The following is a 27320-nucleotide window of genomic DNA, read 5'->3' on the forward strand; positions in this document are numbered from 1 at the left end:
TACTTTTTCTTTTTAGTTTAGGCAATGATACTCAGAGGTACCTGACATGGATATCATGTTAATAATAAACTGAAATGCTCTGGTATTATCAGTATATTACTTGCATGCAAGGTGGATTTTTTTCTGAATCCTGGATTAATGCCTGAAATACTCAATCAAATATAATAATTTAAATACATGTGATTCATTTTTCATTTTCTTTTCTATAGTTCTTATCTCTTTCCTGCCTCACTAGACTGTTTCCTGCACTGCTATAACTTGTAAATTTCCCCTCTGGGATCAATAAAGCCTGATCTTATCTTATTTGTCAGATTTCACTTGTAGTAAATCCACAATGACCTGGATGAAGCAAAATCTCCATGTTGCTGATAAAGGTTACTGAAAGGTTATGAAGGCATGTTATCCCACCCGACATAAATCAGTAAGGCTGCATGCCTTAATTTTAAATTTTCATGTCTTTGTTCAGTCCAAAGTTGTGATCAGATTTAGCTTTTCAGAAACCAATATTAGGTTTTGTGCTTGCTATACATGTTATTTTTTCCATGTCATTTGCCACTGAAATACAGCAGCATTCAGTTTGGAGCCTATATGAAAAACTTTTAGAGAGAGGAATACATAATGAGGAGCACTTGAATGCAGCACACTATTTTTACCCCTCTCAGTGCTTAAATTAGATGCTTTCTGTTGTAGGCATAGGTCTATTCTTTTTACAGCTAACCCTGATCCGTCTTCGAACAGCATCAACTCATATTTTCACTTTGAATACATTTAGAAACCAGAGCATTTGTCAGGCTTGTGTTGATTTTGTTTGATTTTCAGTGCTTTGCATTGTGAGTGTTTAGTCTTTAAGTTTCATAACTGAAAACTTAGAGTATCCGTACATCAACCTTTAGTGGATGTTTAGTTTACCAACCAACTTCAAACAGCAACCTGTATTTGAATTACTCTGTTTTCTAGACATGTTGGCCGTGATTGATATGAAAAAGAATGAGACGCATCAGGAACTAATTATCAAATCATCATTTCCCGCCTTACAAGTGCCTGTAAAGGACTCCTATCTGTGCCGGGCTCGTAGACGTGCTGCTGGTTGCCATGGTGCTGCTGGCACAGGCTGCAGACCGAGCCTTGTTGCTTCCTATAGCATTCCTGGTAATTGAGATCAGATGCTCCTCTGAGTGGAACCTGGACTGGGAGTAACCTGGAAGCATTTATTTTATGGAGAAGATGTTTAGTTAAGCCATGCTCCCGCTCTAAATGAGCCTCGGTGCAGCTCTGGTGATGAATACGATTGGTGAAAGCACTGAAAGCTGGTTCCTGACTTCTTCCTTCCCCAGGATCAGGTTACAGATTAGCAGACTTCCTGTCCAGTTGTGGAACGGGCCAATCCAATTGACGGAGCGGCGATGGGGGTACAGGCGAGGGCATCGTGTGTCATCTCAGATGGGGTTTTTGACAGAGCCCCACAGCAGTGGGTCCTTAAACGGCCCTTCAGGTATCATTTGTAAAACCAGCTGATTGTAGAGGAGGACAGACCTCATCTGGAGTCAGCTGGTGGTCCACATAGACAACGATAGGCAGACTCTACTTAAAGCTGCAACGGTCAATAACTTTATATAAACAATGGATCAAATGGCTTTTTACAATGTGAGGGGGTTTTTCATATGATGAATGCAGATTGAATTATCACCAAACTCTGCAGTACCTCTCAGCTCTTTTAACTTTTTAGTCTGGGGCCCCTCTATGTGGAGTTTGCATGTTCTCCTCTTGGCTGCATGGGTTCTCTCCGGCCTCCTCCACACAGGCCAAAAGCATGCAGGTTGGATTAATTGGTCACTTTAAATTGCCCATATAGGTGTAAAAGTGAGTGTGAAGGGTTGTCTGTCTAATCTATGTTAGCCCTGTGATGGACTGGCCCAATGACAACTGGGATTGGCTCCAGCCCCCCCCACAACCTTCTCTAGTATAAGCAGTATGTAAAATGAATGAACGGATGAATGAATGAATAGTCTGTTTATATAATTGTTTTGATTTTCTACCCAGAAACAAACACCTACTGAACACCACCTGTCCAACACCAAACTGCAGACAGACAAAGGTAGCGATGAGCCGGTGAACATGGAGGAACATTTAGCAGCTAAAGACTATTTTTTCTCCAGAATTGGTGGATAACAGAAGAGCAAATTCTTGGCGTGCATTTGTCAGGTCCAGTTAAGCTATACTAACTTTCCCCTTTGTCTTGTTAATGTGTAAATTGTTCACTGACAACTTTATGAGGTAATAATATGTTAACTGTGTTTTCTGCTTGTTTCTGCTGCCCACAAGTGGCCAAAATAATCAATGAATGCATCTTTTGAAGTCTCGAAGTTTAAATAAGTTTCCTCCAGAGGACTCAGGAACATGAATTTCTTTTTAGTCGATTGCAACTGTAAAAATGTTGTGAGAATAAATTGTGTTAACAGAATATTAAACCACATTGAATACTGGTTGGTATTGTGTGTGTTGGAGTGAGAAAAAGGGACGAAGTGGACGAAATAATCAATGAAGAGTATAAGCTATAAGCCCAATATTAACATATTATCACCTTAAAAAGTTGTTACAGTGAAAATATTAGCAAACAGTTGACCATTAACACATCCAGTGTATAGAGAGCAACTTTAGCAATCACTTGGAGTCATGTTTCTGGTAACCTGACAGATGTAAATCTGATTTTAATTTTTTAGCTCTGATTTGGTCTCCACCTTCTCCTGAAGGAAATATCTGGCTCTTTAGCTGCTGAATGCTTCACTGTTTTCACCAGCTGATGGCTAACTTTGTATGTCTGCCATTTGGTTTTGGACAGGTAGTGTACAGGGCAGTTTATGAGACCTTTTTTATTTTATTAAGAGTTTGAACGAGCTGCAAAGAATTCAAGAGTTTGATGAAAATTGAACCAAAAAATTAAAGCTGCCAGTGAAAACCCCAAAAAATGAACTGAAAGATGCTACAAGTAGAGCAGAGGGGGACTGCAGAGTCAGGTTATAATTCTCTGTCAGCACTTTTGCATTAGACATTGTCATCTGACCCACTGTTGATATAAATATATTGATTAGACCAGCTTGAATAAATGAACTGAATACTCCCAGTACCGTGCATACATTCCTGGAGAAAGAAAGAAACTTTATTTTTAATCAGTTGGTTTAGATCTCGTCTTGAGCTTAGCGTGCTCACATGATGTGTACTGAGAATAGTGGAGCTCACGTTGTATTGTGGGTTAGGTCTTGGCGGTCATAATCCTCTGGCCTTTACACTACATGCTGCAAATGATCAGAGCGCTGTAGGTGGAGCAAGATTTGGAGTCATTCATCAGCTGTCAGAGAGCTGGCACAGCTCACCATAGAATAACAAGGGACTCCCCTCACTGTAGCGTAGTCACTCTGCACACATTTTCACAGTTTCAAGCTCATTGGCTCCAGCCCTCAAAAGTTAAGGGTGCATGAAACACAAACACAAGCGGGTACTTCACTTAACTATTCATCACTGTGTCACTTGACCAGAAGCTAGCATTAGTCATGAAAGTGGTAAATACATGCTGTGCCACAACACATCAGGGTAAAGTGTTTTTGTCCAAAGCACATTACCTCTTTGCACTTTCTACTTTATCACAATATGGTGAATGACCATTTTGTCAAAACAAACACTGACGGAGTTCTGGTTATGCTCCAGGTTGTAGATCCTTTCCAGCGCCCCTCCATTTCCTGTCCCACCTTCTTCTCTTACCCCAGTTGATCAGAGTGTAAGCGTGCCACCACCAGCCACCTCTCCTTGACACAGCTCGAGTCTGCTCCTCATTCAGAGTTGCTAGGATCAACGGAGCGGCAGGATATTGCAGTCGGCATCAAACCAAACACGCAATGCGTCCTGCACAAGTAATCTCCAGGTTGAGCCTATATGAAGTGACAGTTTACACACTTGAACTCGGAGACGGCCTGTGTGTATGAGGAGGTTGGGTGGGCGATGGAGGGGTGTACGTGCGTTGACCTAAAGGGTTTTCTGTGATTAGGAGCCCCATTCACCTCTGATTGCTCCGGGTCACGGCAGGTGAGTACAAGTGGTCGGAAGGAAGTAATTTTCCTTCTGGAGCTGGTTACCTGATTGGGTAAGTAGCTGATCTCTGACACTGACCCAAGTCCTCAAATATATCTGAAGCTGAGGCAAAGCGCTGGATCCTGATCAGAGGCGAGACCGGGGGTGAGATTAAATCACACAGAAAAATAACAAATGTGTTCTGCTCCTGAAATTTAACCTTGTATGAATTATTGTCATATTTTCATTATTACGCAGTGTGCAGTGCAATTTACAGGAACATATTTGAACTATCATACCTGTTGTTATACATATGTTCTACTTCTTTCTATTTTTTCTGTCTTTGCTAATTGTTTTATGGCTAAATCTAAATAAAAAATAGATATCTTTAGATATCTGTCACACAGGTTAACATGTCTCTCCACTCTAACAGGACAACAAATAAAATTGGAACTTCATCAATCTGCTCAAGGAAATCTCTCTTCTCTCTTCAAAGAGGAGGTGAGAGGTTAAATTCATCAGAGTGGTATAAATGGAGATTAGAGGTCAGACTCAGCAACACATTAGAGATCCTGACTCTGTAAAGATTTAGCGTCTTGCAGATGGATACTCCAACTTTTCTGCTTGAAAACCTTAAGGGGGACATTTCATGTGTTTTTTTTGGTTTGTTGTCATTTCCTGTTTTTTAATACTGTTATGATGTTGGATATCTATGTTAAAAATAGTTAAAGTTCCAAAATTTGAGGTGAACGTGTGTAAAAAATACTCCCTGAAAGTGTTCAGCCTGCTCTGAATGCTTTGTTTGCAATGTTACCACTACTTCCTCCTTTTGATGACATCAGATTGTTCACCCATGCCCGCAAACAGCCCATTCTGCAGCCATTTTTCAATTTTTGATAAGATTCAGGTATTTGAGAAGTTTCTATTTCCAGTAAAGAATGAAAAAGACAAATGAAATCAAACCACTATTGTTTGGTCACTTAGTCTTCGAGATGCAGATACGGAAAAGCTAACCAATCAGAACAGAGTGGGCTCATCGGTTACGGGGCCTTACGGAGACGGGAGCTAAAATGGCCTCTTTCTCACAGAGGCTGAACTGAGGGGCAAAATATTCCAGTAGGTACCCAGGAAATGTGCATGATATGTCATCTTTAACAATGACAATTGATTCAGTAATTACAAAAAAATCACATTATGAAAGTTATCCGTCTCCTTCTGTGCGCAGTAAAAAAACAGCAGCAGCATTTGTTGGAGCTGATGTTTGATTTCAAATGTGTAGTGATCCCTTGTAAGCTTGTGCTGGAATAAGTGTTCTTTGTTTATTGGTTTTCAGCACAAATCTGTGTCAGTAAGGGTCTGGGATCATCGTGTTGTCTCTTCTGATGGTAAGACAAGATGCATTTGAGGATTCACTTAATTTTGCTGTGCTCACTGGCTACTCGAGAGGTTTATGCTTTTACCCAGCAGAGGAGAAACATCAGCTCTCTTTTGTCCCTCCTTTAGTGGAATTGATCAGCTGCTTCCTGGCTGTAAATAAAGAGGCATACTGTAATCCACTTGATAAATATCAAGCAGAATACAGCAATCAGCCGAAAGCAATTTGCATGTCTGTGCTCAAGCCAGCGGCTCGTGATTTTCTCTCCTGTCATCTATCATAGACCACACGCTCGGGCCAAAATACACAATACCCCCAAATTGCTGTCATATGGAGTGCAAGCCCTGAAAAAAAGCCCTTCATTTTTCCTTGTCTGTACTTCAAATAAACTTGTATTTGTGAAATAACTGGTGAGAGGGTTTTTTTTCTCTCCTATGCAACATTTCAGAGAGAGGGATGGTGTAATGTGCCATTTCCTTTGTTTGTTGAAAGCTTGGCTGCAGGACTGTAATCTAGATGGGTTTGATCTCAGAGTGGATGCAGCCTGTTGAATGTCGCTGGATGCAGCGGTGGATGGTGAGTCTTCAAATGTCAAACTGATTCTGCACCAACATTCACTGTCTCCGTTTTTCTTGTGTTATTCTCATGCTTCCTTACATCCTTGGCAGCCACTCCTTTTAAAAAGCTCTCATTCTCATGCAGACATCATTAAACGGACATTTGCGGGACACTTTCATCCAAAGTCCTGTTCTTACACAGACTGTACTCATATCCAACTCTTATCTCGAACATCTAACAATATTCACATGAACCACGGTGGCAGAGGCTCTACACAAACAAGCTAAGACTGCTGTGTTGCGTTCAGGCATCTCTCATTAGTCCTCTCAACAATTTCCTTCAGCCGATATTCCAAGCAGAGCATCCATCATCCCTGTTACGTGGCTTTGTGCTGGTTTTCTGTAACATGCAACCATTGAAAGAAGGCGCTATGAATCATTCCTGTTGCATTTTTTTCTGCACCTCGCCCAAAAGAAAACAGTTGGATAACATCACGAACAGCATGAAATCGACCTCTACAGAAGCTGAGAGAAGATGTTAATTTTTAATTCCATTATCTCACAATCATGTTTTTGTTTATTTATTCATTTATCTAACAGGAACAAGAGAGATAAACACTGTTAGTCTACATACAGTAACAAGAAGAAAGCCTTTGTTACTTTTTAGGCTTTTGAATTCAGGTTAAATTAACTATAAGTCTACACGTGTGTGTGTGTGTGTGAGTGTGTGTGTGTGTGTGTGTGTGTGTGTGTGTGTGTGTGTGTGTGTGTGTGTGTGTGTGTGTGTGTGTGTGTGTGTGTGTGTGTGTGTGTGTGTGTGTGTGTGTGAGAATGTATTGTACTGTAGCAACAAGAAGTGTTTAATGTCATGGATCATTTCAAAAGCCATTCAAGTTCACATCTTTATAATTGTTACAGCTGTTGTTTGACTTGTTTTCATTTAATTTTTCTACATTTTCATTACACTTACATTAAAACACACATTATCATGTGTAATTCACCCAAGCTCATTTGATTTTAGTGTTGTCACCAGCTGTTGTGATGAGGCTAAACTTTAAAGATCCCCTTCGAAAAATAAGAATACTCAAACAAAGAAACAGCATTTACATTGTAGACAATGTAACAATCTTAAAATGACATCTACCCCTTTTCCATCATTAAAAATCATAGAGCACAGAGAAACTTTTGACTTTAAGCAGATTAATGGGAAAACAAACTCTGCATAATGTCACTCTGCACAGTGAAGCTCAGAAATCGAACTGAAGGAGCAAGAAGCAAAACACATTTTTGACTGGAGTGGGACTTTAAGGGACTCTGCATATGGAAGATCTTGGCTATTTAACTTGATTTCAGAAGTCAAATGTTAGTCTTTGTGGCTGTTCCAGATGTTTGTGTTGCTGTGATTGTGGATACACAACAGTGAAATTGCAGAAAAGACAAATGATATTTCATTTATTGTAATGCTTTCATGTTTTACAGCAATAAATGTACGGCTCAAGCATGAAATTGTCTTGTTATCAGTTAATGTACTGGTTTAATTTATAATCTTGACAAAAATCATTAATTATATCGTGATAACAAGTTACTAAGTTTTAAAGCTCCTGAAAGTTTCAAATCTTACAGTTAAAGTTTTAAAAAAATATAACATTTATCAAAAGTTTAACACTCAGCTAATCTGCATCATCAGGACTTCGGTGACAGTCACCTGGCAGTAAACAATCCCACAAACCGATTGGTGCAACAAAGTATATCATTGTTGTCAAAGCAGTGGAAAGAACAAACAAATACAAAACAGCACAAACTTCCTTCAGATTAAATAACCAAACCAAGTCTAAACTTTACAAAAATATGTTGATGTTGGACCCCATTGCTCAAAGTCAGAGATTATTTAGAATGAGGTTTTAGGGTTTTTTAATGATGGGAAAACAGAGTCTGACATTTCAAGATAACAGGATAATTCATGTGTCATTTCGAGACAGGAGTATAATTAACATTTGCCACCACAGCGGCTCTTGGCTGCTGTCACGCGCATAGAAAAAGCTGCCGTAATGTAGCATCAGTTGTTATGATTGACAGCCAAAACCAGCTGAGAACATATTTTGATTAAGAGACGCCAAGAAGTGTCAAAGACCGTTTGCACAACCTAATGCTGGAACCATTAAAAAACCCACAATATGTGCTTCATGACTCATTTTTAGTATGATTGCCTGTCTTTTATTGATTGATTTTTATATTGATACAAAGAAGTAAATCTTACAAAGATTTGACTTTCCAAAAAGCAAGAAAAAGTGTTTGCTTCTGGCAAAAATAAAAAAAAAGTGACTTTTTGCTGGTCGGCTTCACATGATTCCCCACATCAATCCACTTCAAATTAACAGCAGTAGCTTTTAATAGTGAGATTATACTGTACATTTTAGGCATGACTTTAATTCACTTGGTGAGTAAAGGCCTGTGTGTTTCATAAGCGTTGTTATTCACTTATAACAAAAGGACCCCACCTTAAACCTGCTTGTTTCCTAACATTCAACACCGTAAATAAGATTTTGCCCTTATTTGAACCCCCCTGCACCTCCAAAGCCAGCGGACGACGCACGTCATACATTGTTGACATACCAGTCATCAAACTGTCCACTGGGGCCCATTGGATGAGTCTAATAGCTTTAGCATGTGCTACAGTTTGTTTTTATTGTGGCAATGTGCTGGTTTTCTTATTGTTAGTGTGGAACTCAGACAGCTGTGCGTAAAGGAAGGGCAGGGCTGCAGGACAGAGTGGCCACGCACACACACACATACACACACACACACACACACACACACACACACATTTACAGTAGCAATGCTGTGACTTTCACACATCCACCCTGCTGCACAGGATGCAACAGGTGACCCATCCTCAGCTATTACCATTGTCAGGATGTTGCTGCACATTTTATGTCGCCATTAAAGGAGGAAATTCTGTAGGTACAGGAAAACACAAGCGAGAAGTCACACAGTTAAAGGTGTGCTGCATTATGCACTTTTTGTTCACAAATTAAAAGTGCTGTTAATTTTTCATGCATCATTAAAAAATACATATTCATGCTAAAAATGAAATAAATCAATATAGTAATTTAGATCAAGGATTCAGGTGTCTCAATTAAACTTAGACTCATAGATCACACCATTATATTTCTATTAATAACCACAAAGGATGGTATTTCCTCCATCACTGCCAGTTTTTAAAAAACAGCAGGAAATTCAGTCAGAGATGTGAAAGAGCCGACCGTTAATAGAAATGGTTGACTCTACTCTTTGGGGAAGCTCTCAGAGAATCAGCAGTAAAATGGATTCTGCTCAGACAACTAATTCCCCAAGAATAAACATACATGAATATTAAATCTTAGCGAAATAAACAATACCAAGAATATAAGGAGGCGATTAGGGTGGTCCCAGGTCATAATGTCCGTACTGTACACCTGCATGAATGTGATTGCTGCAACATAGTTGTTAATGAGCCAATGATTGTGATGCATGAATGAAACAGCTGATTCAAGCTCAGAGATATGTCTGATTTAACAACATGCTTCACTCTTTTCTCTCCACTATGTCATTTTTGATTACCAACAGGGCAAAGCAGACACCTGCCCTAAAACTTCAAGGGCCCCAAAAACATATTTATCAACTGGTTTTGAGCCAATTTAGCTACATGTTTGTTCAGGAATTTACACCACTAAAGCCCAGTATCAACAGGCATGATAAGGTGGGTGCTGCTTTGTTGGGTTAGCAAACATGGACTGGGTAAATAATCATAAATCCAATACATTATAAGTTTGTGTGTAAAGTTAATAGTGAGGATACACTAACTAGTTTCAAATTAGTAATTTACTAAATCAGGTTGCACCATTAAAATATAGGAAATGTCTTATCTAGTAGCTAAACACTCAAGTAATGTGTAAATCAGTTGCAAGGAAATATCTGTATGCCGTCCATTAAGCAGGAACTGTAACTGTTAATCCTTTATGAATGTATGACTTTGTTTTATTTATACTCGATCTGCCTGGAGAAACTAAAGAATTAGTACTGTTCACGAGTTTAAAGTAAGAGGAAAATATCTGATTATGTTAAACTAACCAACATTATATGGCCATTTGGTTTGATGATATTGCCAAAATATTTTGCAATGTAAAGTCTGCAAAATATAATATGAGGTCATGTCTACCATATTCCATATTACCTCTTCGACTATTCAACGGGTCAGATATTGGCAAGCTAATGTTAGAGTTGTTGGCATTCAGCTAGCTAACGCAACAGTTACACCTGGCAGCTGGTATAAATTTACAACCCTTTAAAATTAGGTAAATGTTTTGTTATGTATTTGTGTCCCTTCTAATGTTGATATCCAATATGTAAATCACTTTAAATTGTTGTTTGTGTAAGAAATATGCTTTACAGATAAACTTGAGTCATTGTGTAACAACCAGTTTTAAGACCTTACCTTATTGACTTTATATCAACTAATAATAGTCCTACATTGTTTAAAATGTGTTTAATCATACTAACCAGTTAGTAGCCCAGCATTGCAAAACTGTACACACTGGACAGAATGGCCCACATACAAAATGTTTGCTGTAGGGCTCCTGAACAGGTAAATCGGGCCATGTCTACATCTAAAGTAACTGTTTACCTAAAAATGTAAATGTTTTTAAGTGTGAGATTTCCAGATCAGTGTTTTTGTATCATACAGTGGTTTAAACGTAGGTTTGACACCATAAAATGATGGGTAAATGCTGGAAAATGGTCTGAAGAGCATCGGTTTCAATCAAATCCCTCTGAAGAGCCCTTGTGTCTGATCCAATCTGCATCTACGCTGGTCACAACCCCGTCAAACTGGTCGAGACTGGCCAAAAACCTTCACTATTGCATACCATCAAAAACGAGTGATAATAATGGAGGTGAAATAACACTCTTTCCTCCTTTAAACCCTCCTTCATCTTGACCAGCCCACTTCCAGTTTGACCCTGCTCCATCTGGCAATTACAGTTAATGCACAGAGCGGCTGAAGTGCGTCACACTGACAATACCAGAGGCTGAGACAATGTAATTCTGCTGTTACAGGTAGGAGCCCAAATGCCTTTTAAAGTGATCAATAAAAATTAAAGTGTCATTGATTTCATGGAAACCTTTACTTTGAGTTGTTTTATTGTCTCTGTAGGTGCTGGAAGCTCAGTGATTATAGAGAAAGAAATCTAAAAAGAGGCCTTGGTGTGTAACAACCTCTAGCTCAAAGGAAAAGATTTTGGTTCTGTGAAATATCTAAAATATCAACATATTGGAAGGACTAAAGCTCTCCAGTTTACTTTAAAACACCAAAAACACAAGGATTGGAAAAAAGAATAAATAAATTGTTGGTTGGTTTGATTAGTTGGCCAGTTAGTTAGATGGGGTTGGTTGTTTATGGTTGTTTTTGGTTTGTTTGTTTTGTTGGTTGGTTAGTTGGTTGTGTATGTTTGTTTGTTTGTTTGTTTGTTTGTTTGTTTGGTTGGTTGGTTGGTTGGTTGGTTGGTTGGTTGGTTGGTTGGTTGGTTGGTTGGTTGGTTGGTTGGATGGTTGTTTGAATGGTTGTTTGGTTGGTTAGTTATATGGTTGGTTGGTTGGCTAATTCCCTCTATTCAGCATTTGGTTTGGTTGGTTGGTTGGTTGTTTGGTTGGTTAGTTATATGGTTGGTTGGTTGGTTGGTTGGTTGGTTGGTTGGTTGGTTGGTTGGTTGGTTGGTTGGTTGGCTAATACGCTCTATTCAGCATTTGGTTTGGTTGGTTGGTTAGTTATATGGTTGGTTGGTTGGTTGGTTGGGTGCTCCATTGGTTGGTTGGTTAGATGGTTGTACATGGTTGGTTGGTTGGTTGGGTGGGTGGGTGGGTGATACATTGGTTGGTTGGTTAGATGGTTGTGTATGGGTTGGTTGGTTGGTTGGTTGGTTGCTTGGTTGGCTAATTCCCTCTATTCAGCATTTATAACCAGTATATGAAGTTAATAAATGGCTTATAACACGCTATAATGTAGTTAAACTCAGATGTAAAGATATTTTAGACTTACTGTACATAACTTTTCTGGTGGAGACATATTTAGTAATATTACAACTATGTAATGTGCAATTATAATATTGCAACTATATTACAACTATGTGTTACTATGTGTTTATTAATTTTATTAAACACATAGATTAAAAGTCTTGGAGAACTTTAAACTTAAGATTAGGAAGCTCTTCAACCATAAAACAGTTTTTGGTTGTTTTTTTCTAGTTTATTATTAAACACTTTGACGCTGCATTTTTGGTATATTTGTTTCTTAAGTATCTTCATGAGGGACTTTCATTTTGTTGGTCCATACGCACTTTGTTAGTGGCATTATTAGGGAAAAGGTGACATTATAGTTTACAGTCTTTAATTATCAAGTAATTTAATTATATTTTCCAAACTAACTTAAGTCAGTTTTATTTATATAGCCCAAAGTCATAACAGAGGTAATCTCAGGGCACGTCTAGACAGTATTCTTTAATTTACAGAGACCCAACATCCCCCAGCACAACAGCAGAAAAATGGAAAGAAACCTTGAGCAGAACCGGGCTCTGGGTGGGTGGCCATTTGCCTCAACTGGTTGTGTTGAGAGAAAAAGAAGAGACAGAGAGTGCATAACACGATGCAAGATCTACATAGAGATAAACAATAATAATAATAATACTAAGACTTATAATATTAATAATACTAGCAGTGGGTGTTGAGCAGCATCAAGGGGACAGTGGGTGGCTCACAATCACAGATTCAGATTCTGCAGCTTCGGGCAGCAGAAAAACCTGCAGAAAGAGGAGAGAGAAAAGAGACAAGAAAGCACAAAACTGTAGCAGAGGGAAGATGCTGAATGTGTACAGAGGGAGAGGGAGAAGAGAGGAGCTCAGTGCATCATGGAAAGTCCCCCCCGCAGTCTAGGCCTCGCAGCATAACTTGGGACTGATCCAAGGCAAGCCTGAGCCGGGCCTAACTATAAGCTTTATCGAAAAGGAAAGTTATAAACCAAATCTTAAATGTAAACTAAAATAACAGGTACTGAATAAGAAGCATTTTACTTCTTGGTAAAACAAAAAAAAAATTCAGTTGGGGAAAGTTGACTCATAAAATGAAGTTGCAGTAATGGAAAATGTTGAGTTGACCAAAACTGTGAATTGATTTGTCTGTTATTAGCAGTTGAAGTAATTTATTTAAGTTGGTCCAGCAAATATTTTGTTGTTAAACCAGATAAATGTCCAGCATTCATTTTTGAGTATTCGAGTATAGTGTATGTATTAAACATGTTTTGAGGAGCTGTTAAAAATACATAAAAGGTTTTCATCAGAAATGCATCAGTCCTTTTTGTAATTATATTTTGAATGTGAACCTTTCAAATTTTAGCAATGAAGTTTTTCTCATATGAGTCTAAATTACTCCTCTTCATGTCAATCCTGTCTCTATTTTCAGTGTAAAAATATTGAAGACTCCCTTCTTGAGCCTTTGAATTCCGAATTACTGCAGCTAAGCTGAAGGGAGCATGATGAACAGTATAGGTAAAATGAAGGGAATCCCTATAAAGGAATTTGTATATAATGGATAATTATCATTTTATAGCATCATCATCATCATCCTCTCACTCTGCAATCACAAGTGCTGCAGTGGTGAAGAGATTTCCATAAACTGGTCCAAAAAAAAACAACTCTGGCCTCCAATCTACAGCCACTGTTTTCAGAAAAAAGATTAATTTGTGGGTGTTTCCAGAGTTGTTAGATCCTTTCTTCTGTAAACATATGCCCTACATATTCCTACTAGCCTACAGAAAGGAGGTTAAGCCCGGGTCTGCTGGTCCAGCGGGCAGCATCACATCCTGTCTGACTGAACTGGGTGTAAACTTTCAATCGAGGCGGAGAGAAACCACAGCGGACCTTCAGTACTGGGAGGGACACTGGTGCCACTGGTTTGAGTCCCAGTCAAGTTAATGAAGTTGGATTATTATTTGCGTGGAAGAGGGGAAAGCATCTGTCTGTTTTCGAGGAGAAAGCCTACAAAGAGCCATGGTACACGGAAATATTTGGATATTTTGCCTGTGATTTTCTGGAAAAATGAAAATTCACTCGAGGGAGAAACTTTTATTGGACGATGTTTTCGGCGCTTTTGGGAGGTTTTCCAAGTATGAAGTATATGTTTTTTGAATTGCCAGCTCTTCTTACTATATTGCCTCCAATATTTATATCGAAGCTGGTCATTAACATAATCTTGCATTGCTGTTAATTTCGTCGAGATGAAGGACAACACGGACTTCGGATTGCCACCCAAACGCAGATTTTTTGGCAGTTTATGAATGCAGCTGTAATCACCCAGGGGAGCCTCAAGTACTTAAATGGGTCCATCACGAGAAAGAGACAATCAAGCTCCTTTATGCTTCAAGATCAGCTGCAGTTTCTGCACATTGTCTGTTATGAATAGACCGATCTCCAATTGAGCCTCTTCACTTTGGAGATTTTTCGATTTTCGATTATACAGCTATTGAAATTAGGATGCGACGCTGTTTTTTTGTCTCTCTTTAGCTTGGTGGCTCGGTTGCCTTTTCTTGATTGACAGATGAAATTGACACTCGGGTTGCCTCTTATGAAGCGAAGCGTTTCAATCCACCGCTAATTGCAGATATAGTGCCATCCTTTCTTTTCACTGCGTTTGATTGCATGGGAATATAGCCTCCTATTGCGCACAAGAGGAATGATCGATCATATATAGTTTTTTTTCTTCTAATTGCATCAAAATGTCTTTTGTTGCCAGGGTTTAAATGCAGGAGAAACTGTTATTCGTTGTTTTGGACCGGATATAGTGTGGGTTGGGGCAGAGATGCGTAATGCGCAGAGCAAGCTCCATCTTCTCTCCAAATAGGCAGCGTTCAAGACCCGAAAATGGTGAGTCACAAACATCTGGACGAGTTTGGTGTGCAGCCTTTTGATTTCTTTGTGTTTCTATCTGTGTTAGGTTTCCTTGATTCCTCTTCTTCGCTCTCTTCTTAAACTTTTCGCTTGCGGGGAAAACCTCCGCGGGGCTCTGATGATTTGGCAGATAGAGGTTTAATCATGACTGTCTACAGGCTGTGTGCGTTAATGATCTGGGATGAGATGGAGAATAAAGCCACTAGTTTATCCACTTCTAAATTGCTGAATAGACTTCACATGATGCTGTATTTCAAGCTGTAATAAATCTTTATAATATTTTCAAATGAGGTTTTAAATTATGGATTTTAGTGGCACGTACGTGGAGGTCTGCGCATTTAAATTGTAGTAAATGTAAAGATTATAGTGTCATGGAGAAAATAAATCTCTAAAAAAATGGCATCACGTCATTTTAGTGAGACTTTAGTGTTTTGTTTTTTAGTTATAATATCGCACCGACTAGACCTGCTATTTTCAGTTATGCTTTCCTTTATAAAATACTATAAAATGATGACACTGCTCCGATGTTCTTCTCGATATTAAACCGACTTTTATGAAACAGTCTAAGTCGGAGGTGAAGAAGGAGTCCGGGGAGTCCAGCCCGTCGGAGGCCGCCTGTCTCTGCTCTCCTCCGGCGGCCAAGAACCAGTGCGCGAGCTGCGGCATGGAGATCCATGACCGGTACCTGCTGAAGGTGAGAAACAGCCTGAAAAAATGAACATTTTAACTCAGAGAAGAGAAACAGAGGGAGAAATTCAACAAGAAGGGTCACAGAGATTTAACATCCTTCAGCTGCGTCAATTAATCACATCTGAAGCTTTGTGTTTATCTTTGTTTTTAAGCTCCAATATGTTTTATTTCTTTTTGCAATGGAGTGACATTTTGTTTGACATTTCATCTGATCTTCAGGCTTCATTATTCTGCTTTGTTTATTCTCTTTTTTTCCCCCTCAACAAATTATTTTTTAGGCCTATTCATCTTCTCTTTTTGTGGGGATTTCCTGCTTTGCATGTAGGAAAATACGATTTAAACCTCGTTGTTAAACATCTAAATTAGGTGACGGAGACTTTTTCTTCTCAGTTTTGTATCAATGCATTGATGACATGCATTATCTTGTAATAAGTGTGATTGTGTCTCCACTCAGGTCAACAACCTGAACTGGCACCTGGGCTGTTTGGAGTGCTCAGTGTGCAGAGCGAGTCTGCACCAACACAGCAGCTGCTACGTGAAAAACAAAGAAATCTACTGCAAACTGGATTATTTCAGGTAGGATTGTGTTTGATTATTTTATAAAATGAGCATTTCTGATCGTTAAAAGCTTGATTTAGTTTTGCATGGTCAAACTGAAGTATCTGTTTTAATAAATAGGCTGCAACAATTAAATCAACAACTCAGTTTCTGCGTTGATTAAATACAGTACAGATAAAATCATTTTACAATAAAGGTGTTAGTTTTTGTAGTACGTCTTTAATATCCAATAGACTAATATTAATATATTTTGATTCACGTTCAATTTAATTTCGTCAATTGCTGAAATTAGATTAAAATAATTAACCATTAAATTTAATTAAAATGTGTAGTTTTTTAATTGTGGATTTCTATTCTTTCTATTCTATTATTTTATTTTAGTTTTGTGGTCGTTTCGTCTCAACATGTCGATTCTGAAAAATTGACAAACAGCCTGCTCACGCAAAACATGTGATTAATGGTGATAGTTTAATTTAGCTGCAGATGTGTTTAGCTGCACTTGAGAAGTGTTTAAAAGACAAAGAAATAAACGGTGAATAAATGGTGAAAAAACACCGACTTTATGCAGTAGGATATTTATTTCTCTCTGAAGTAGGCGTCTGCGCAGCACAAAATACCATATATATATATATATATATTTATTTATTTATTTATTTATTTATTTATTTCAGATTACCTTAAAATTCCTCACATGAACTGATGCTTGTGCTGCAATATTTAAAGAGGAAACTGTCCTTCTTAAATCGGCTTTAGTCTTTTAAAAACGTTTAATAAAAAAACAGTCAAATCAAATAATATTCAATGTTTTTATAGGCCGGAAGCAAAATTGTCTGTAGACATGCAGGGTGATATTTCTGATGCTTTTTAAAATCTTTTTTCTGAAAAAACAGAGAAAATCTCAATGAAGAAGAACATTTTATCACTTAATATTTTAGACTTTATCTTAAAATGAGGCTCAAAGATCTTCACTGGCCTAAACTGAAAGTGGAAAAAAATGATTACTGAAATATTTTTCTGTTCTGGTGATAAATTATGGGACATAATGTGGTTTATTTTTATGGGTGTTTTTACAGCTAATTGATCATTGCTCTCTGAGGTCGATTTGGACTCAAGTACAACATGATTTGGCTCCCCAATTTAGGGAATCATTATTTAGTAAGAAATCTGCTCTCTACACTGAGCAATACTGAGCTTCTCAGCACCAAACCAGCAGCAAGACAATATTTTTGTAGCAGCATCAGATCTATGAACACGAACCTCCAGTGAATGAAGCTGGGGCCCCAGACCATCAGAGGCCACAAAGGTCCCTGGTTTTATGCATGTTTGTGGGTTTTGATAGTTTGATTAATTCCAAATTCATTATTTCTTATTGTCCATCACTATAACATATAGCTAGTTTTGCGGCCATGTCTTGGAAACAGAAATTGACAAAACAATCTCACATCGAGGTCCATTTAGTAGTTCTTTAGCTCTGTATCATATCATAAAATCCTCCTCATTAGAGTTTGTCCAGTTGCAAATGTAGATGCAGAAAGTTTCAGAGTTCACTCTTGAGCTTAGAAACAGTGGTTGACAAACAAAAATCTCATCACTCAAGCCTTTTATACCTTGTATTTTCTGCTCACATGGTGCATATTCCTAAAATAATTAAATAAATAACCACAAACCAACTGATCAGTCCAGTACTGGTATATCTCTGTATATCTTCTGTTCATGTCATGAAGCTGCAGTGTGTGGTTTTGTGTATGAACTGTATGAAGTTGCACAGAAGGGGAGGGCCATCAATAGTGAATGGACTGCACTTATATAGGTCTTTTCTAGACTTCTGACCACTTACAGCTCCTTCACACTACAAGCCACAATCACACACCCGCGGTGGCGAGCTACCACTCAGGGTGCTGGCGCAACCATCTGGAATAATTTGGGGTTCAGTATCTTCTTGCCCAAGGACATTTTGACATGTGGACTGGAAGAGCCAGAAGTCAAACCGCCAATCTTCCGATTAGTGGGCCACAGTCGGTCCCACAGCAAGTTTTTGCCTTGGGGCCTCAAATAAAAGAGCAATAGACTCTGATGCCTCCAATCTAAATCTTCACCTTCCTGTTTCCTTCTCCCTCACAGTAGGTTCGGCACCAAGTGTGCCCAGTGTGGCCGTCAGGTGTACGCCAGCGACTGGGTGAGGCGGGCCCGGGGCAGTGTGTATCACCTGGCCTGTTTCGCCTGTTTCTCCTGTAAGAGGCAGCTGTCCACTGGGGAGGAGTTCGGCCTGGTGGAAGGCAGGGTGCTCTGCCGCAGCCACTACGACATCATGCTGGACAACCTCCGCAGGGCCGCTGAAAACGGTAACGCTTGCCTTCAGAAATTGATCCAACAACAAAAAGTCTGCAGGAGTGAAAGTCTCAGAAACAGATGAAGCGAAAATATTCTGGAAACTCTTGATCACTTGAGCTCAAATGTTTCCAGTCTTCCCTTAGGATATTTTTCCACGCTGGTTGACAACTTCACACATGTAAAAAGGCCTTTTCTGAGCGTGTTCGTTTGATACACTCCTATTGATTCAAATATTAAAATCTAAAGCCTCGCTTTTACTGCTGCATCATTACTGGGCAATTCTAGATAACGTCTTCCTCATTTTCAACATGAAATCCAAATCTTTGATCTAAAAAAATTTGAGCAGCCGTTGTCCAAACAACATGAGTTTTTAATGATGGAAACAGGTGGTCGCAACATGTGAGAGGTTTAGTAGGTTGATTGACTTTCAAAAGAAGAGAAATCTAATGAAATAATCACTTAGAAGACTAAAACTTGGAAGTAGGGAGGTGACAAAGATCATTCATCTACTAATATCACCGACTCTTTAGAGAAACGTCCAGTTTATCACGTCACGGCTCAAAAATCATGACACACATATTTAAAATATGGGTTTTACCCAGTTTGGATCAATATATCAAAGAGACAGTACTGGTTTAAAAAGCAACTCAAGCAGTTACAGGACTGCCATCTGTTTGTTTTCACCCAATTATAGTGTTATTATTTTTTACTTTTATTTACCCAAACTAAAGCTTAAAATCTACTCAACACTTTTTAAACTTACATGTTACAGATTGTTAATGATTATTCATTGCTTGTGTATCTTTTGAATGTCACATGCTAATTGTTTCGTACAAGAAACAATACATTTGTGACTGTTTTTAGCTAAAACTTGTTGTGTGTTCCCAAGGCTGCATTAGTACATGCAGGGGCCCCTGGGCACTGAAGCTCATATCCCACAAACAGCTTTTATTTTATTCTGATTTGATAACACAGCTGTTGGGTGGAACCCTTGTAACTCCATATTTTGTTTTGGACATGCTAGGTTTCTTACAGTGACCGTAATAACCAAAATCAAAAGAATGACTCAAGCTTTGTGTGGTATTCCTGTAGAGCCCAACAAAAAGACCAAAAAAAAAAAAAAGCGCACACATTTTTTTTCTCCCATTCTTGAGGGCCCCTTTCTGCCCAAGGGCCCAGATTGCCTGCATGGTAGATCCGGCCATGTGTGTACCCAACTTTGAGCTTGATTGGTACTATATCCACCCAAACTGGGTAAAAGTTTAACCCAGTGTTTCTTTACTGTTCATCATGTACAATAGATAGAATAATCCATATTAAAAAGGTTATGTCCCCACACGTTTCTCTCTGACAACTCTGGATGTAAACTGCTGTGGTGCATGACTTCCTTCAGTTAGGCTTGACGGTCGTGATGGTTTAAATACTTTGGACTGTGCGGTTATTGGATAGAAAACATTTAAATCATGTTACATGTGTTGTTTGGACAAATCTTCAGTTTTATAACACAGACTTTGTGGAGCTGTAGCAAGATTAAATTGTTGTGTGTAACTTCATAATATGATGACAAGAAGGAAACCAGCTCTGATCTTTCATCAGGCACAGGACTGACTCTGGAAGGAGCGCTGCCCTCAGATCAGGACTGCCAACCCAAACCAGCCAAGAGGGCGCGGACATCGTTCACCGCAGAGCAACTGCAGGTAGACTCTGCTCTGACGTGTGTGTGTGTGTGTGTGTGTGTGTGTGTGTGTGTGTGTGTGTGTGTGTGTGTGTGTGTGTGTGTGTGTTTAGTTACACTCTAAGGTCTCTGTGTGTCACATTCATGACTGAAGGCAGTCTTTCTTTGCAGGTGATGCAGACGCAGTTCTCTCAGGACAACAACCCTGACGCCCAGACTCTGCAGAAACTAGCAGAAATGACGGGACTGAGCAGGCGAGTCATACAGGTATGACAAAAATTAAACATAAAACATCATAACATAACATAACATAACATAACATAACATAACATAACATAACATAACATAATATAACACAACATGGGAAAAGGATGTGAGACGATAAACGGGAAAAGAAGCCTGTTGAATATTTGCTCTCTTTCTTATGAAAGGAGCCTCTTCAGGGCTTTAAAATTAGTGGAATTAAACATTTGGTTCACATTAAAACACAAATGGCGATGATGGAAACGATCACAGCTCACATGGGATGAGGTGTTGTGGATAAACGTTTTGTTTTGTTTTAAGGGGTCACAAGCCAAAAGAATTAGAGAGCCATTCACATAAATAATGCTTCCTATAAAGGTTTTATCTGGTTGCTGATGCATAATTGAAGGCTGATACTGATACTGATGATACTGATTTTGTTGACAATCATATTCTTTGGATCTGACATTTTTTAGACAAATAATTAACTGAATCCAGATAATCTCCTCCAATTGTATTCATAGGGGAAATCTTATTTAGACTAATAATTATCAAAGTTTTTATTTCCCTTAAAATATTTCCCCTTGTGACTCTGCATCACATGTTGGACCAAAAGCTGTTTTTAACCTGTGAGATTGTTCGGATTGTAAAATATTTAGAGACTGGAACAGTATCCAGTATTTCGAAAGAAGAAAGTAAAATGTGAAAAATGCTTTTAATCATCTTTGACCCCTCAGATTCAGGGAGTGGTGCTTTTTTAGACCATTTTAAAGACTCTGAAACAAAGTGTGCTTCATAGTAAGGCACACTGCAGATTTTACACTTTGACCCATTGATCTGACGAGTAAAATCCTCCCACACCACACGGAAATGATCTCCCCTATGTGAACAAACAAACAATTAATTTAGGTCTGGTGAGAGGAACATCAATCCAACCAGGACCCTGATTTTCACAATATTGTTGAATACATTCTGCACTTCTTTGCTGCGTGTTTCTCAACATCTGCCACATTTCCTAGGTGTGGTTTCAGAACTGCCGTGCGAGGCACAAAAAGCAGCCGCCCCTGAACAGCTTCTCTCAGAGCGCCCCGCTGTCCAGGATGCCCCCGTCGCTGCCAGATGATATCCACTATTCACCGTTCAGCAGCCCGGACCGGCCACATCTACTGGCCCTGCACGGATACCTGGAGAGTGAGTCTTTCTGTTGATGCCACTTTGTGCTTCCTGAACAAAGACAAACGTCACACATTTAAATTATATTTTGTAAAAAGCAGAATGACACACTCTGTTTAAAAAAGCTTCCTTACAGTGTTTTTAGTCTATTTTCCACCATTTTAACAGTGTTTTCATAATCAGCTGAGTGTCAGTGATTCGAGATTCAAAAGGTTTTATTTGTCACATTATACAATATATGCAGTAATAGGCAGGTGGCATACATGAAGTAATATTTAAAAAATCTAAATCCAAAGTAAAACATAATAAATATGTGTAATAGTACTATTTAAATGACATGTATATTGGCCTGCTGTGTAGGTGGGTTGTGCAGTTTTTTTTAAGGCACTCTATGCAAAAAATGGAGCGCCTTGGTATTCGAGTGGTTACCACGCATGCCACATAATGGCAGCGTCCCTGGTTCGATTCTGGCAAGGGACCTTTGCTGCAAGTCATTCCCCCCTCTCTCTCTCTCTCCCTGTTTCCTGTGGGCCTCTATGCCAGCTGCTTTCAAATAAAGGCACATTGCCCAAAAATAAATCTAAAAAAAAAAAAAACAATGCAAAAAATGACTGTTCATGCTCAAGTGTAAATGTGTAAAGTTGGACTGCAACTATAGATTATTTTAATCATTGATTAATCTGTCAATTATTTCTTTCTTGTTTGGTCCACAAAATGTCAGAAAATGATGAATCACTGTTTCTCACAGCCCCAGGCGACGTCTTCAAATGTTGTGTTTTGTCTACAACCAAAAATATTCAGCTCATCTATCAAACAAGAAGCTGGAGGCAGAATTTGGACATTTTTCTTCTTAAAATATGACTCAAAACAATGAATAGATTATCTAAATAGTTGGGGATTAAGTTAATAGATTGCAACTACTCGATTAATTGACTAATCGTTGCAGCTCAAGTATTTGGAGTCAATTTTATTTGTATAGCTCAATATCACAAATCAACGATTTGCCTCAGGGGATTTTACAGTCTGTGTAGCAATACAACATCCTCTGTCCTGAGACCGTCGATTCAAATAAGGAAAAACTCCCTAAAAAACCCTTTAATGGGAAAAAAAATGTAAGAAACCTCAGAGGAGGGATCTGACAGATGTGCAATAGATGTGTACAGAATAGACTAAAAGGGCAAAATGATATAAATATAACATGAAAATACAGGATGAACAAATATTATCTGAATATGTTGAGGATCTTTTTCCATACATCAGACGATGTTTTTTATTTTATTTATTTTATTTAAAAGGGACCATGTACAGTTTTAAACATACATGTAACCATTTGATGCACTGTATGAGAGTTAACTTAAAGCTAGTTTTCATCTGCAGTCACAATTAAAACATATTACAGCACAGTCAATAAAAAGCATGATACAGAACATAAAGAATAAAACAGAAAAAACATAGTACAAATGATAATAAATACTACAACAGCACATAACACTGCCACAGTGTCAACTAGAGTGACTAATAAATATTTGTCCAATTAAAATCAAGAATATTTGTGTTCATAAGATGAAAACGTAAAATCAGTGGTTACAGAGCTGAGCAGATTTGAATGTATAAGGAGCTGCAGCTCTTCATGTCATCAGGCAGAGAAGTCCACTGAGTCGAAAAAGCTGACTGCCCAAAATGCAGTGTGACGATGAGATATAGCAGAATCTCATATAGACGATATTCTTGGGGATTTTATTGAGTTCACAGAGCAAAAATACACACATTTGTACACAATAAATCAGTTTTTAGTGGCTTAATTCATTGTTTGCTTGGATATTTTTAAGCACTCTTTATTAACCCTACAGACACCTTAAACTGTTTTAATCTGCACTTTATGTTGTCTACTTTGTGTTTGTCATTTGTCTGGTTGTGTGTCATGTATGCACTGACGCTTTTACACAAATTAAGTTCTTAATGGATAAATAAAAGTTGTTTTGAATTTGAATTATACACTTTGGGAGTCTCCACCCCTTCTCTTAACCCTCCTGTGGTTCCTCTAACTCATGTTGTCTGTCTTGTCGTCTTCCTGCAGGTCATCCCTTCTCAGTTCTTGCACCCCCGGGCCATTTGACCCATCCGTCCATCTCTCTACCACAGCTTCCCATCAGCCGCTGACCGACCCCCCTGGCGTCAAAATCTCCACGGTCACCACTCTGATATTGTGAAAACCGAAAAAAACTTTGGGACACACTGTCAGTAATCTGCTCTGCTTTGGAGTCTAATCCTCGGGCGGCTGGAGCTACAATCCGACGATCTGTTTTCAATCTGCCGGATTCTTCGTTGTGAAACTGCTGAGCTAAACTTGTCTTTTAAAGACGGCAGACTGTGGAGAAATGTCCCGCCTCCATGCCAAAATGGGAGACTTTTTTTTTTCTTTTTTTTTGATGCAGAGAAGAAGACCACTTTTGTTTCATTTTCCTTTTTTTGATGGGACACAAAACATTGCATCAGGTCAGGATTTTTTCCTTTTGTTTACCCACTCATACAAGGTATTTTAATTGCTGCAATATGAGCTTTCCAGAAAAAAAAAAAGAAAACAAGGAATGTTTTAGCAGTATTACAGTAAAACCTCAGCATTTTTTTGTATTGGTGAAGAGCACATTTGCAGCTTTATTGTTGTTTGTTGTTGTATTGTTGTCATAAAAATGGAAACTCTTATTTATTCAGAACAAGACTTTACAAAAAGCACTTTTAAATGTGTCTTGAAATGGAGCAAATCAGTGATTGTACATTGTAAATACTGCTACGGTTTAATAAAATGTATCAGATCTGTTATGAAAATGAATAATTCAGCATCAGGTTGATTTATTCGTGCAGCAAGAGCAGGAAGGGGAGTGTGTGTGTGTGTGTGTGTGTGTGTGTGTGTGTGTGTGTGTGTGTGTGTGTGTGTGTGTGTGTGTGTGTGTGTGTGTGTGTGTGTGAGTGTGTGCGTGCTTAGTCACAGGCTAATTTTGGGATGAATTTCAGACTTAGGGCTAGTTACATGGGGACGTTTTGTGCTATTGGGGACAAAAGCTGTGTCCACAATTGGGAAAAGGCAGATTTTTGGGTCAGTGGTTATGGTTAGTGTTAGGTTAAGTCTCCAGGAAATTAATGTCTGTGTCATATGTCTACGCAACGTCCCAAAAAGTGACTGTGGTCTGACGGGAAGTGAGGACATTTTAGGAAAGTGAAGATGTTTTTTGCCAGTTCTCAATTTCTGATACACCTTCAACGGGCTGTTTGAGGCTTCAGACTTCAGAAATGGGTTTAAATTCGGTTTAGGGAAAAGATTGGGGTTAGACATTTAGTTGTGATGTTTGAGGGTAGGGTTAGGGGCTAGGGGGGAATGCATTATGTCAATGAATGTCCTCTGTATGATAGCTATAAGAATGTGTGTGTGCATGTGTGGCTGAAAATGTCAGGACAAACTAGCATTTTCCAAGACACAGAGATGTGCGTCCACATTGTATCAGGACGCTATTTAAACACCCACAGCTACTAAATCTAAAGGTCGCCTGTCGAGAGGCCAAGTACTTGCTGTAACCTGTTATTGAGAGCAATAACCTGCACATCATCTCCAATTTACATGCTGTACTTAACGGGACATATGATCAATCGTGCTGTGATAACGATTCTAGACGTCTTCACTCAAAATGTGGCTATTGATCGGGCAGTTTGTTGGATTCCAGGAGGCCTTTTAACACAGATTATCTACAGTTGTTACATTGATTGACGGCACTTAAGCGGCCATGATGGGAAAAATAAATGACAGACTTTGAGTTAAAGGATATCGTTATATCTGGATTTCCTAAACAGAATCAATGTGCCTTTTTGTTTTGTTTTTTTAGCACTGAAGTAAATTCTTTGAGCGAGCCACGCCCATGCACTTCTCCCTTCACAACCCTGTTTACATTTACAGTACTGACACTCAGAGAGAGACGGCAGAGAGAGACGGCAAAGAGAGACCGATTCACGATTGCTAAGGAAGATTTTTCTTAGTTTAAAAAATGTGACAAAAATATATTAGATGATATTTTTTGCTCAGGCCATTAAAATAAGTTATTGAAGAATTGTGACATTATACAGTTAAAAAAAGACTGACCTCAAATATACCTTCCACCGCAGTTTCTCGTTACTTCTGGTATATTCACCAATACTAATTAATCTTCAATAAGCTAAATATCACATTTAGCATCAATAATAACCTAAAGAACATGTTTGTGTTTTTTAACCACTTTGCAAGATTTAAAACACTTTCGCACAGTGACAAATTCCCATATGCATACGAGAGAAATTACATCATACCGAAAACATTTTTTAACCTGAAGGCTGATCTCAGGCAAGCGTTAATAAGACAAGAAAGTTAATTGTATTTCCCAAAATGGGTTTAAGGAGGAGGGGGAAAGAAATCCCTGTCTTTTTAGGTTGCTTTTTATTTTGGATAGTTTTGACTGGCTAAAGGGTCTTTTTTTTCTCCTTTCTTTTTTTACAGTAAACCTGAACACAAACATCTAATTTAAACAAAAATGCAGAAACAGTAGCATCACATCTGCATTAATACAGTTTCAGGTGACAGCAGGTTTGCTCGTGGAGGAGCAGGAATGTCAGAAACACGACAGTTTGACCGAGCACTGCCTTCACACAGATAACACAACTACAGCAGATAAAAACATACACACAATGGTTCCCTTATACTGCTTTGAGATTTAATTAAAGATGGCCGAACATTGACTGGGCCAGGTGTGTGTGAGCATCATTGTCTGATTTTTGTGTGTGTAGGAGTGTACTGTATGGGATGAAGGTAGAAGAGCACGACTGAAATTATCAGACAATAATAAATATAAGATTGAGATTTCCTGAACTTATTCTTACAATTAAACTTTCTTCTAATCAGTCACGTTCAATCAATTCAATCCAGGAGGAAACCTGTTCAGTAAAATCATGTTCCTCCTTGTAAAATCTTAGAACAAAAGCTGTCTTCATGCTGAGCAGAGAGATGATTATCAGGCTGATACAGTGTGGGCCACCTGCCAGTACTACACTGTAAAAACTCACATTTCTCCCCCATTTAAGTCCTTCTCAGAAACGAGTGCTCAAGGCAGCGTTTAGGCATGTCTCTCTCCATGCACAAGCATCCCTGAGCATTTAAGCGGCCCCGTTTTGTCATCATGTCATGCGTCCGCCCCGGTGATTGGCAGCCTCAAGTGGTTGCAGATGAAAGCGGGCCCCCCATGCTAATGAATAGGCCCCTGATTGCAGAGCTTCTCGCTCGCTGAATTACAGCGTCGCCCGCCTAATGAGCAGATACACTGCAGTGCCCCTCGTCTCTGCGTATTCACATTTCTCTCCTTCAACGCTGATGAGCTCTCCCCTGCACAACAGTCAACAAAACCTCTGTGGAAGATTGCAATGTGAGCCATCTTCCTCATCACCCTCCTCCTCCTCCTCCTCCTCCTCCACCTCCTCCTCAAGTTTATTTCAGATGCTGCCATATGCTGGCAGAGTGTGCTAATTGTTTTGTCTGCTAAGTTTTTTTGTTTCCTGCTTTTCACTTGACGATATTATGTGACTGAACTAATGATGCCATAGAAAGTGTCTGAATAGCTGATGAGCATGATAATGGCTCATTTTCAACTCTTAAATAGAAGAACTTGTAT

At 38.9% G+C, this 27320-nt stretch overlaps 1 protein-coding gene across 1 annotated transcript; it reads left to right on the forward strand.

Annotated features, from left to right (window-relative positions):
* The first annotated feature begins 14852 nt into the window (after positions 1-14852).
* Positions 14853-23877, forward strand: lhx6b (LIM homeobox 6b). The gene is made up of 8 exons (XM_062417783.1): positions 14853-14942; positions 15529-15660; positions 16111-16232; positions 18336-18556; positions 20142-20242; positions 20392-20487; positions 21483-21654; positions 23714-23877. The coding sequence occupies exons 1-8, from the start codon at positions 14940-14942 to the stop codon at positions 23794-23796; spliced, it is 930 nt and encodes a 309-aa protein (XP_062273767.1). The 5' UTR covers positions 14853-14939; the 3' UTR covers positions 23797-23877.
* Positions 23878-27320: the final 3443 nt, after the last annotated feature.

Source organism: Scomber scombrus, chromosome 4, assembly GCF_963691925.1.
Source record: "Scomber scombrus chromosome 4, fScoSco1.1, whole genome shotgun sequence".
NCBI lineage: Eukaryota > Metazoa > Chordata > Actinopteri > Scombriformes > Scombridae > Scomber > Scomber scombrus.

What these genes read in the sequence shown, in the direction of transcription:
- lhx6b (XM_062417783.1), top strand. An exon ending in TGCAAACTGGATTATTTCAG is followed by an intron (nt 16,233 to 18,335) that starts GTAGGATTGTGT and finishes TCTCCCTCACAG; the next exon opens with TAGGTTCGGCACCAAGTGTG. An exon ending in CCTGCACGGATACCTGGAGA is followed by an intron (nt 21,655 to 23,713) that starts GTGAGTCTTTCT and finishes GTCTTCCTGCAG; the next exon opens with GTCATCCCTTCTCAGTTCTT.